Here is a 12,547-nt window from a genome sequence, read left to right on the forward strand (position 1 = left end):
CTAAGAATCCATCCCCGCTCAATGTCCCACCAAGCGTCCACGCCATGTTGCAAACTTTTGAGAACATTTGATAACCGCACTTTAACCTTCTGTCTGCAATAAGTCACTCTTGGTAAAGTTTTGGCAGTTGATAATTTCTGCAGGAAAAAAAAAAAAATCTTTAACCATAGAACCGCGATATCTCCCCATCTGAGAAAGCCTAGTGCAGGTGACACTCTAGGGCTCCCAGAAGCCCCCACGTCCAGGTGAACGGAAAGTCCTTTAGGAACACACGCGTCCTGCCCGCCACGGAAGGAGTGAACTGCGGGGTCCGTGGGGTCCGGGACCGAGAACAGAGGTGTCCGTCCGCACAAAACGCACCGTAGCTCTAGGGAACCTCCGGCCCTGCGCCAGCAGCCCCCAGCCGAGAAGGACCAAGCCAGCCCCCTCCTCCGATCCCGGCCCAGGCCGGCCGGGGACTCAGGTCCCCGCAAAGGAGGTCCTACCTGAGCTCTGCCCGCGGCTGCAGGGCTGCGGGGCTGCGGGGGGAGGCGGGAGGAGGCGTGGCCTTCTAGAGCGCCCGGGCGAACTCCCTCGTGCGGTCGTAGTCACTTTCTCTCTCACGGGATCCGCGCCCCGAACCAGTTCAAGTTGCACTTCCGGGGTCCGCGAGAGGCTGAAACGTCATCACGCACGCGACGGCGCCCAATCCGGAAGTGGGCGGGGCGTGGCCGCCGGCCAGGTTCCCGCGGCTGCGGGTGGGCTGGGAGGAGAGCCCGGGGAGGTAGTAAGATGGTCACGTTACTCACCTGCGGGCCGTGATCCCCCGCACCCGCTTTTCTGACGGGCGGGACACCACTGGCTGGAGCCGCCCGGAAGCCTGGTTCTCCAGGCGGAGTTTCAGGAGCAATTCCGGGAGTGCGCCTGCAGCCTCCGGCAATTGCCCACCCTGCTACTGTGGTTTATCCCCTTGGAACGATCCATTCAACTCCGGTCAAGGCCGGAGGTGATGTAGAAGATAAAATGTACCTCTCAGTTACGTCTTAGATAAAGTAGGACGTGAAGTCCGGGTTCCCTGAGCCTGCCCTTTTTCCTGTTTGCTGGGCACAGGCACACCTTTGAGACATTGCAGGTTCTGTTCGAGATCACAGCCATCAAGTGTGTCCTCATCTTTTTGTTGGCAGAGGGTCTTGCCTTCAATTTGGAAAAAAAAAAAAAATCAAATAAATAAATATGTAATCCCTGTGAAGTGCGGTAAAACAGCTCGCTGTAAAATGGAGAGTATGCCTGGATTGGAAACAGCTGTGGAAAGCTATAGCCACATTGCTATCGGAGTTTGCTACTCAGCCCTTATGGCAAAAATCCCTGATGGTAAAAAATTACCCATGAAAATGCCTTAAATAGCCAGCCATGCCTTCATTGGGTTCTGTATTCATGTATCTAACTTCTTGTTCAACATATCTACTAGGGCATTTAACATGCAATTAAAACTCCATATTTTCCACTCCAAGACTTGTTCTGTTGCACATCTTTCCATTTCAGTAAATGGCACATTGATTCTTAAAACAGTTTTCAGGTCATCCTTTGATTTCTCTATCTCTGACATTCCACAACCAATCTCTCAGCAAAATCTGTTGGCTCTCTTTTCAAAAGGTAGTCCTCACTGGATGCTGTGGTTGTCTCTTACTTGTTCTACAGGCTACTATTCTTTCCTCCCTAGAGTCTAGTGTCCTACTGGCAACTATAGAAATCCTTTTAAAATGCAAATCAGAATTTGTTCCTTCCCTCTTCAAAACCTTTAAGAGCTTCCCTACTCCAATAGAATAAAGAATCGTTTCCATAAATCCATAACATCTGGCTCCTGTCCACCCAGGCCTCCACTAAGGCTGAGGTGGTAAGAGATTTTGGGTAAAGGATGGGGAGCAGGGAAAACGTGATTTGGATTGGGGAAAACAGGAGTCCCAAAAGTAATTGACAATTCTCTTGAGTAGAAATATTTAAAGGCAAGACATTGACTAAGGGTACCTCTGATGATAGAGTAAAAATATAACAACAGTCAACTTTTCCCAACAGCTAGTACACATGATAGCAAATGGTTGTATGTATTAGCTTTCTTTGGCTTTCATAGGCAATATAGTGAGTCCTCACTTAACATCCATTGATAGGATCTTGGAAACTACATCTTCAAGCAAAGCAAACTATAATGAAACTCATTTTACCATAGACTAATTGATATAAATGAGATAAGTTCTTATAGTATACTTCCGGTCACTAAAACATCACCAAGCTTCTAAATAAAGACCCAAACACTCCCAATAGTCCACATTGAAATAAATGTGAATGAGCTATACATACATTTAAGAAAGACTAATAAAAACAAGTGAAATAATTACTTTCTAACCTGCTCAGTGTTGAGGGTGGTCAGAGCCTATCCCATCAGCTCAGGAAACAAGGCAGGAGCCAGCCCTGAGCAGAACGGCAGTCCTTTGCAAAGCTCACACACACACTCACCCCACTCTCACTCACAAGGGGGTAGTTTAGATTTGCCATTTAACTTACTGTGTACCTCTGTGGGACGTGGGACAAAACCAGAGTACCTAGGGAAAACTCGTGAAGGCATGAGGAACATTAGCTAACTCCTCATGGACAGTGACTCCAGCCAGGAATCATTTTTTCCACCTCGCCAATGTTATCTATAATGAAATGATGTTGAATAAAAACAATGTTATTCAAGGACCTTCTGCATCTCAAACTAGGTGGCCAAACCAACAGAAATTGTCTCACAATTCTGAAGATTAGAAGTCCAAAATCAAATTAAGGCACAAGGTTGTTCCCTTCTGAGGACTGTGAGGAAGAGCTTGTTCCATGCCCCCCGGTCTAGTTTCCAGTGGTTTGAAAGGAATCTTTCATGCCCCTTGTTTTGTAAATGCACCACCCAAATGGCTGCCTTCGTCTTCAAATGGCATTCTCCCTGTGTTCTGGCTCTGTGCCCAAATTTCTCCTTTTTATAGAGATGATCATATTTTTTGAGGGGGCCCACCCTAATGAGCTAATTTAACTAATTTTTACTTGATTAATGTTCTAATTATCAAATAAAGTTACATTCAGTATATCATTTGGGAAGCAGGGCATAATCCAGCCCATGACACGAGGGTAGAATTGCTTTGAAAGTAGAGAAGCAACTCCAGTAGGAAGAAGGGAGAAGCATACCAACCAGAAGAGCCAGGCTGTTGAAGCCACCAGATGGGCCACATGGACATGTTTAGGTGCTCGGTGGAGCATGTATCTCATGTCTCAGGGAATGGCAATATTGACATTCCTGGATTTGGGTGATTCTCTAAAAATGCATCAAAGTACCTAAGGACAGAAAGCACCAGCATTTGGACATTTGTTACATAAGGGACAACAACAATTTACAAAAGTCTTTTCTTCCCAGACCTAAACTGACCCTGAAGGAGCTCAAAGTAAAACTAGTGTGGGACATAGACAAGTAAAAGGTGGAGGAACTATGACAAAATAAATCATACCCTCTTCCTTTCAACCATATTTGTGGGTGAGTCAGGCCTATCCTGGGAAAGAAAATCTCTTAAAGTGACTTAGAAGTTTTCAGTTCAACATGTAAAGAGTTTGGAACTTGAAAATCAGTCACTCCCATCCTGACAACAAGAAAAAAGCTATACACACAGAAAGTCAACAACTCTTCTTAGATCTGTCAGAGAATTGCCACAGGGCAGACTACATTGTTTTCTGTGATGATAGCTAATGGATAAGTAAAATGAATGATAGCTATGTTATAAGGGACAGGAGGGAGGAATTGGAAATCTATATTTTTACTACCCATGAAATGGTATTATTTAAAAGTAGACTTAAATAAGTTGTAAATATATTTTGCAAACTCTAGAGCAAACACTTGAAAAGGTTTTTAAAAAGTCTAATTAATATCCTAAGAGAGGAGAGAAGCTAAAATCATATAAATATTCAATAAAATCAGAGAAAGCAGGAAAAAGTGGCAAAGAAAAAAAGAAAGAAAAAGGAAAATGGGTACAAAATATTTGAAATGATTTAGATCATATTGGACTTTTAAATAAGATAAAATTTGAGACATTCCAAATTATCCTAATATGACCAGAAAAGCCATAATGCCTGTCCATCGTATAAACCAGGGATAGAGGAAAAGATCTGACAAAGCAGGTTTGAATTATAGTTAGTAGAAGAAAAATTAGGTTTTCTGCTTGTTATCCATCACCCCTCCAAGTGCTGCATATTCAATATATAAGTTATATCTAATTACCTATAAATTAGAGAAATGCCAGTGTTTAATATATTAGTCAAATAATTATATAAAAATCATATTTTCAAGGTTGTAATGGTATTTCCTCTTGGAATATTAGGACTGTGTAATTTCTCAATCTCTATTGGTACTTTTCCTGTCTTCCCTTCCCTTTTATATCTCAAATATGAGCTTCTCTATTCCTGGTTTTCCACAATTATTTCTATAAGCACACAAACTTTACTCTTACTTTTCTTTGTTCTAATCCTTTTATACACTGATGTCTCTATTGTTGTCAATCTGATTATTCCCATATATCTTCAGAAACATACTCTATCTCCCAGTATTTACTAAAACTTGATATATTGGATGTTAAATATGGTTAATGCATTTTTAAGATGCATTCCCACATCCTTATAAGGAGCTCTCTCTCTTCTCTCTCTCTCTCTCTCTCTCTCTCTCTCTCTCTCTCTCTCTCTCTCTCTCTCTCTCATTCTACATTGCTTTGATAAATCTTAGCAGTGAGAGTACAACTATGTGATTAGTCCTGTGAGAGATCTAGCTAATCTCTGAATGGAGAGGTGGTCTTGAAGACTCTCCCAACACAATTATACATTCTCAAAAGAAAATGCAAGCAATGGAGACTGATCCCAAGATACCTCAATGTTGGAATCATCAGATTGGATTTTAAAGAGCAATTATAACTATGCTCAATGACATAAAGGAAAGGACACTCATACTGAATGAAAATCCAGGAAATTTCAGCAAACTTAAAAACTATGCTAAAGAATCAAATGGAAATTATATTACAAAAAAAATAGAATATCTGAAAATTTTAAAATCTAGTAGATGGGCAGAATGGAGATTTATGAATAGAGAATCGGTGACCTTGGAGAAAGATAAATACAAAAATATCATAAATATGCACAATAGAGTCAAGCTGCTTAGAACCAATAATAAAGAGAAAATCTTGAAAGCAGCCAGAATAAAATGACATGATAATATAGGGGAACAATGATCTAGATGTTCCATTGTTTCCTCATCAGAAACCAGGGCCTGGGACAGAGTGGATCATCTTTAAAGTGCTAAAAGAAAAAGTCTATCAATACAGAATTTTGTATCTATTGAAATATCCTTCGAGAATGATAAAATAAACATTTTCATGTAAAAGAGAAATAACAGAATCAATCACTGCACTACAAAAAAGGTTAATGGAAGTGCACTAAAGGCAGATGTAAATGTAGATCTTCAGGGAGAAAGAACATTGGAAATAGAAAATACCTCAGTAAATAGAAAATACTTTTTTTCTTAATTTCATTTATATATATATACATGTATATATATAACTATTTGAAACAAAAATTATCTCATTTTTAATGCTATTTTTTTTCAAAGTTAATCATGGCACTTTTTTTTTTTCTTCTGTTAGTTGTGTAGGTGGAGGTATAATTTCTAAACTGGAGGAAAGAATGAGGTTCTGAGTCAGTAGATAGGGTTTTTCAGGAGTGACAGTTCCCCTAAGGATATAGGGTTGGAAAATGTAGGTAAGCTAAAGTCTCCCACAGTTACCAAAACAAGGGTGTTATTTGTGTGGAGGAGGATGTCCCTGTTGGTCTTCCCCCTCACCCCCTAGACAATTTTATACCTTTTTTAGAGGCATAGTGTAATCTCAAGCTTTGCTACGTGATATTTTTCCCCCCAATGTGTATTTGTTAAGAATTGACTGCTTGAGCAGAAAACCCAAATAACAGCAGTTAAAATAAGACAGAAGTTTATTTCTCATACACATAAATGCAGAACCTCGAGATTACTTTTATGGCTCCACAATTATCCATTACCCAGCTTTCAACCTTTTGTGGTTCTGGTAAGCTCAGTATGTGCCATCTATATCTAATCATTATGCTCACATTCCAGCCATGAGGAAAGGGAAAATATCCTTTAAGAATTTCCCAGCCCTAGCTGGTTTAGCTCAGTGGATAGAGCATTGGTCCACAGACTGGACGGTTGCAGGTTCAATTCCAGTCAAGGGCACATATCTCTTGTTGCAGGCTTGATCCCTGGCTGTGGTCAGTGTGCATTCAGGAGGCAAACAAGGTATCTCTCTTACATCAATGTTTCTCTTTCTGTGTCTCTCCTCCTCCCATCCACTTTCTCTAAAAATCAATGGAAAAATATCCTCCAGTGAGGATTAACAACAAAACAAAACAAAGAATTTCCCAAAATTTGTTCACACCATATTTATTTATTTATTTATTTACTTATTTATTTATTTATTTATTTATTTTACATCTAATTGTTTAGTATTTAGACCAATAACTACCACGCTACTAAATTCTGGGAAATTTTATCTTGCTTTTTCTAGATGACCTCGATCTACAAAACAAAAGGGAAAATGGATCTTCGCTTTAGGCATCCATATGTATTATTTCCAGGAAGATTGCTTGCTTTCTTCAGGGAGCCATTCTCAGGATATTAGCCTGGGGCGGGATTCCAGCCACAGTGTGTCTGTCTGAATCCGAGGTAAGGTTGTAGTTTCTGTTCAGTGGCTATCTTGAACCAGAAGCTTCCCTCCATGGAAAAGGTGCTAGGGAATTGCTTTAGGGACTTTCTAAGAAAATATATGTACTGTCTAAATATGTGTTTTGTATTTGGGGTCTGCTAAAGTAAGAATTCATCTGAAGAAAGCATTACTCTGTGGAAGTTTGAAAGTTATTATCAGTATCCTCTGCAGATATCATAGGATCTCCACTGGGCAACTATCAGAGCAGATTTGGCCTCTTCCCTCTGCAGTTCAAGGCCCTTTGTGATCTCCAGGTAGCAATTCAACTGAAGTGAGCCATCCACTCCATCCCTGTTGTTAAGCTTACCAATCCAGATACCTGCACAAAGGAAAAGCTTCTTAGGTCTTCCTTTTTTTATTTGGCTTCCTTTTTTTATTAAGGTAACCAATTCAGCTTGTAGATTTTATTGCATAAAGTGAAGTGTCTTGAGCCTGTGTACCTCTTACTCATGCCAGTGTTTTTCAGGTTAGATTCAAATACAATGTACAGCACAGTGTTATTTAGATATGCAATAATTTTATTTTAAATAACTGATCTCCTGTTCCATAGCTCTAATTTCTGCTAAGGTAGATTGTTGTTTTAATCCTTAATTTTACCAGTTAAGGCCAACTTTCTTTTACAGTATAAAATGGTTTCTTGCTAAATGTTTACTCATTGCAATAACTAAAATTTCCATTAGGAATACATCCTGTCAGACAATTGGCCCCATTTTTAACATTTTCTTCTCAAGAGAGCGTTGTGTATAGGGTAAGGTGACCAGACATCCCGCTTTTGGCGGGACAGTCCTGATTTTTAACAAGTTGTTCTGCATCTCGCAGCGTTTTAAAAAAGTCCTAATTTTTGGAAAGAATGCACGACAAGCTAGGGAATACAGGGGGAACGGGAAGGGAGTATACAGTTTTTCAGTGGCCATGTGGCTATTTAGCCAAGATATGAGTTTTATATTATTTTTGTTAATTTTATAAAGTTAAACTTTAATAATAACAAATAATTGTTGAGAACTGATTATTGAGAAATGCTTATTAAAGTTTGCATTGTTGATAAGTTGTTAGAATTAGACCACCATTGTTTGGACTTAATGAACAATGGCATTTTTGGGGATCGGCAATGACGAAAACATTTTGTAACTCTCTCAGACGATACACATCGTACTGAGTGCTAGTAAGCTAGTTAAACAAGTGATGTCATTACAAATCAGCTATTCAGATAATTTAGGTAAGTAATTTATTTCATAAATACATAAATTTTCTTGAATTTAGAAGACAGTACAGTACTCATATTATTTATATTTTATAGTGGCGGCAAATACTCTAGCGCTGGCCTTGAAAGTGACACTTACAACTATACATAATTATTTATTTATTTATTATATTTGTAAATTGGACTTATTTTGAAATTTAAAAAAATATATTACAATACTATTTTTGCGTTATATGAAAATTTTTGTTGCTCCATATAGACCAAAATTTTAATCAAGAACAACCCCCTCCCCCCAAAGGTCAATGGTGTCCCGCTTTACCAATGTTAAAATCTGATCACTTTAGTATAGGGGAAACTCAAGTATCTTCATGGAGGTGGTGCAAGAGGCCGCTCTCTTCCTGTGTTGGACTCCTTTGAGGTGAGTTTTCTCCTAGTTACTGGGAATCCTATTATAAGGGTACATGGAAGTATGGATCGGTCTGTCTTTTGGTCATTGTCCTAGTATTCAGCACTATTGCTCAACAACACTTGCCTGTAGTTTTGCAATTCCTTCAATCTGATCTTAATGCCAATACCATAAAGGGGATCCTTCTCCATTTGAGCTTTAGATGAGACCACTACTAGCTGACATTTTCATTGCAATATTGTGAGATCCCAAGCAGAGATCCAAGCTTAACGATGTCTAGACACTTGACACACAGAGATTATAAGATAATGTATGCTGTTTTAAGCTGCCAAATGTGGTAATATTGTTATGCAACAATAAATAACTAGCAAAGATTTTTACTCATGTATGTAATTATTACAATATTTTGAGGTGGAAAAGGTTTTACAATGTTTTGGATTCTTTAAATTCTGGAGAAATAAGAGTGTACTGCTTTAATGGTAGTGCTGTTGAAAATATATCTCAAAGGCAAGGCAGATAGTTTTTTAATCATTATGTGGAATATGCTGCTCTCATAGTTCCTATCAAAACCTAAGAGCTTTCAGGCATCATATTAGGAATGTTTATATGTGGGAATTCCACATACAGCAGTGTTTCTTGTTTAGTTGGGTAAAAAGATAACATCAAAACTGATTCTTAGCAGAAACCAGTTTGGCTCATTGATTAGAGCATCAGACTGCGGACTAAAGGGTCCCAGGTTCCATTCTGGTCAAGGGCATGCACCCTGGTTGCAGGCACATCCCCAGAAGAGGGTGTGCAAGAGGCAGCTGATAGATGTTTCTCTCTCATCGATGTTTCTAACTCTCTATCCCTCTCTCTTCCTCTTTGTAAAAAATAAATAATATATACATTTTAAAAAATCTTAGCCTTAACTGTATAGTTCAGTAGTGTTGTTTATTGACATTGTTGTGAAACAGATCTCCAGAACTTTTTCATCTTGTAAAAATGAGAAAGTCTACCTATATCTATTACACTACTCTTTTCCATCACCCTAGCCCCAAATAACCACCATTTTACTTTGTTTTATAAATTTGATTACATTAGATATATCATATAAGTGGAATCATATACTATTTGTCTTCTTTTGTGACCATCTTATTTCATTTAGATAATGTCTTCAAAATTCACTCATGTAACATATGACAGGATTTTTTTTTAAGGCCGAATACAGCTTTTTAATATTTTTATTGTGAAATATTTCAATTATAACAAAAAGTATAAAAGATCTTAAAGATTTTTTTGTAGTAAGGTGTAATAATTACAAATGATCTGAAGTTCTCTATGACTCAGAATTTTATGAATTGGAATTAATAGGACATTTTGAGTAAGCTTGTTTTGGTAGACAAAATAGTTTTTCCTATTTCGTGTTTGGTAGTTCTATAACAGTGTTAAATGTAAAATATTTGAAATGTACATTTCCATCTACATTTTATTAAAAATTAATTCCTACTGTTTCCACATAGTTATTGCTAAACTAATAATAAAGTAGATACCTGTTTATAATTATAAAAATACAGTTAAGGAGAATAGTGAAGAAGATAATATTTTATAGGGAGATAATATTTTTGTGGTAAGAAGATGGTGAATTATGAAGTAGCATTAATTTCTGTTGTTAACACATACAAATGTAAAATAATTGTAAAAAATGAAACTTTTGAAACACCACTTCTTATACTTTAAGAAACATATCAAGTATGGAGTCAATATGATCTGATAAATTAGTAACTTGTCATTTAACATTTCCAGTTATAAATTTTATTGCACTTATGACTATATTAATTTCTCTGAGCAAGTATAGAAGACTATTCAACTGTAAGCTCTTTTTTCTATTTTCCTCTCCTTCCAACTCATCCAATTCTCCTCTTGCTATATAATACTTCTTTGAAAAGGGAGTCATAGAGAAATGCCTATGAATATTTCAATTATAACAAAGTGAAATATTTCAATTATAACAAAAAGTATAAAAGATCTAAAAGACCTTACAAAATATATTTTGTAAAACTTCAGAATATGGAAACATGGACAATCCAAGGATTTCAGAAAACATGATATTCAATATCATATGGTCTAAAATAGTTTGTGATATAAAGCTTCTCCCAGATGACCTGTAGATTGCTCAATAGTCTAAATGTCTTCATTGTCTTCTTTCAATAGCAGTCATTCAAACAACTGTGTTTATTAACTGTCAACTAGATGAATGACTTTGTAAGTAGGTATTTGGGGAGACTGTTGTATAAAAGGAGACTTCACGTTATACTGTAAGGCCTTCAAAGTTTTTAGAATCTAATATCAGGCACTGATAGGAAGGTTATGGTACATATAACCTTACTTGGCATATAGGGTGCTAGAACACATTCTGTTTCCTTAGAGTGAGTAATGTAATTGGAATAAAAGAAGTAACTGAAACAGATAAGGAACTGTAGACTAAAGATGGCTGGAGTTAGTGTTGATCATAGTTTTATGAGAAAGATGGTTTCTGGTTGGGAAAAATGGCAAGCATGTGGCTTGAGCCAAGAAGATGGTTGGCAATTGCTTGAACATGAAGCCATTGGGTATAGGACCTGAAAGCATGTGATTAGAACTGATGTTTAAAAAGCCACTATTTGCAGAGATGTGAGTAAAGTTATACTTCAGGAAGAGTGCTTTTTGTGGCTATGATTAAGATAAATTAGATGAGGAAGAGACTATGGGAAAGCAGTCTGGTAAGACCTGGACTTGGGATACAACTACAAATTTAATTGAAATTTTCACATTACTCCATATAACTCCATTCAACTTAACATCCAAATGTTGTATTTAAAAATCTTTAGGGGAAGGATTTTCAAACATTTTGTCTGTTGTCATAGATACTTCAAGACTGCAAGAAGAAAAATAATTCAAAGGCAACACGAGATGGCAGCAGTTATTATCGTCTAAAGAGAAAGATTGAGGAAAGAAAAAACATTTGAAATTATTTTTAAAATAAAAAATATGGAGCAATTTATTCTTTATGTGCTATATTCCTTTTCAGTTCTGAGATTACTCAGTCATTGGTTTCATACTTCACAGCACATCTGAGGTTCATCCTGACTGTAGTAAAAATCCTACTCCATTATACAATATGTGATTATTTCCTAAAATAAAGCTGTTGCTGTTTTCTGCAGATTACTCTTCCTCCTTGGTATCTGAGGCAGAAGAGTTTTGGATGTTGCAAATTCGTTTTAAATATTCCAACATTGCTTTTTCTTCCTCTTCTAGTTTTTCATCCTTTCTCATTTCCCACCTAAAAGAAGAATCACATTTTAGTATTTTTGTAATGTCCAAACTACAATCAACACTCAATTATTCAAGACTTAAATATTCACTGGTTTATTGAGGCGCCTGTTTCTCCTTGTTTATTCTTTTACCAACTGCCTCTTGGGCAACACAATTCTTTGGCACTGATTAGCAGAATGGGCCAGGAGAATGGGAGAGGAAAATAGTCAAACCAGCTCTACTCCCGGGTATACTTTTAAAGCATTGTTTTAAATGCGGTTTCTGTATTTCTAGAATGTGTATGACTTACAAGGATACACATGCCTATAAATAAAATCTAGAATTAGACATTAAGAAGCAAATATTTTTCCCACACTGATCAACCTATCAATGGATGTAAGTTGCAGAGGTGCATCAGGAAGACTTTAGTAGCAAGAAGTATATGAAACTAAACTGAATATGCCTTAAAGGGAGGTCAGTCTATTCCTAGAAATAAGATCAAATTTGAAGTAATCAAGATAAATCATCCAACAAAAGAAGCAAATTGTTAGCAAGGTTCCACAGATTATTTGTTAAAGGTTTCCTTGTTGAAAAGCTAGGTTCAATATGCCCTGGCCTACCCTGGGAGTACAGATATATAAGGGAGAAGGAAAAAGGAAAGAGTGGAGAGAAAGGGCAGATTTTTCTGAGTTTCATTTACATTTCTTCTTTATCCTCTGTCTGGGATTCTCCTCATCTCCTAGGCACCAACCTTGGCTGAATCTAAAAACTGCTATTTCTGGCCGCCTTCTTTTCTCCATATGTTCCCATGTAATGAGAGGAAAGTTATTGATCATATTGGTTTTAACAACTTAAAGG

At 37.3% G+C, this 12,547-nt stretch overlaps 2 protein-coding genes across 7 annotated transcripts in view; both read right to left on the minus strand.

Moving 5' to 3' along the window:
- FAM172A (family with sequence similarity 172 member A) overlaps positions 1-684 on the minus strand; it is a 338,830-nt gene extending 338,146 nt beyond the window's left edge. For 3 of the 6 annotated variants that reach the window (XM_036408791.2, XM_045571736.1, XM_045571735.1), the window contains exon 1: positions 486-677. The gene's annotated coding sequence lies outside the window, so the exon portion shown is untranslated. Of the gene's footprint in view, positions 1-485 lie in introns of all 6 variants that reach the window. The other 3 variants (XM_036408787.2, XM_036408790.2, XM_036408793.2) reach the window with 2 other exon arrangements.
- Positions 685-9,350: 8,666 nt separating this feature from the next.
- The window catches only part of KIAA0825 (KIAA0825 ortholog), a 319,903-nt gene continuing 316,706 nt past the window's right edge, over positions 9,351-12,547 (minus strand). The window contains exon 20 of the mRNA XM_045571737.1: positions 9,351-11,717. Within this exon, the coding sequence (XP_045427693.1) occupies positions 11,600-11,717 (118 nt within the window). The 3' untranslated portion in view covers positions 9,351-11,599. The remainder of the gene's footprint in view (positions 11,718-12,547) is intronic.

This window comes from Pipistrellus kuhlii, unplaced genomic scaffold, assembly GCF_014108245.1.
Source record: "Pipistrellus kuhlii isolate mPipKuh1 unplaced genomic scaffold, mPipKuh1.p scaffold_m20_p_4, whole genome shotgun sequence".
Lineage (NCBI taxonomy): Eukaryota > Metazoa > Chordata > Mammalia > Chiroptera > Vespertilionidae > Pipistrellus > Pipistrellus kuhlii.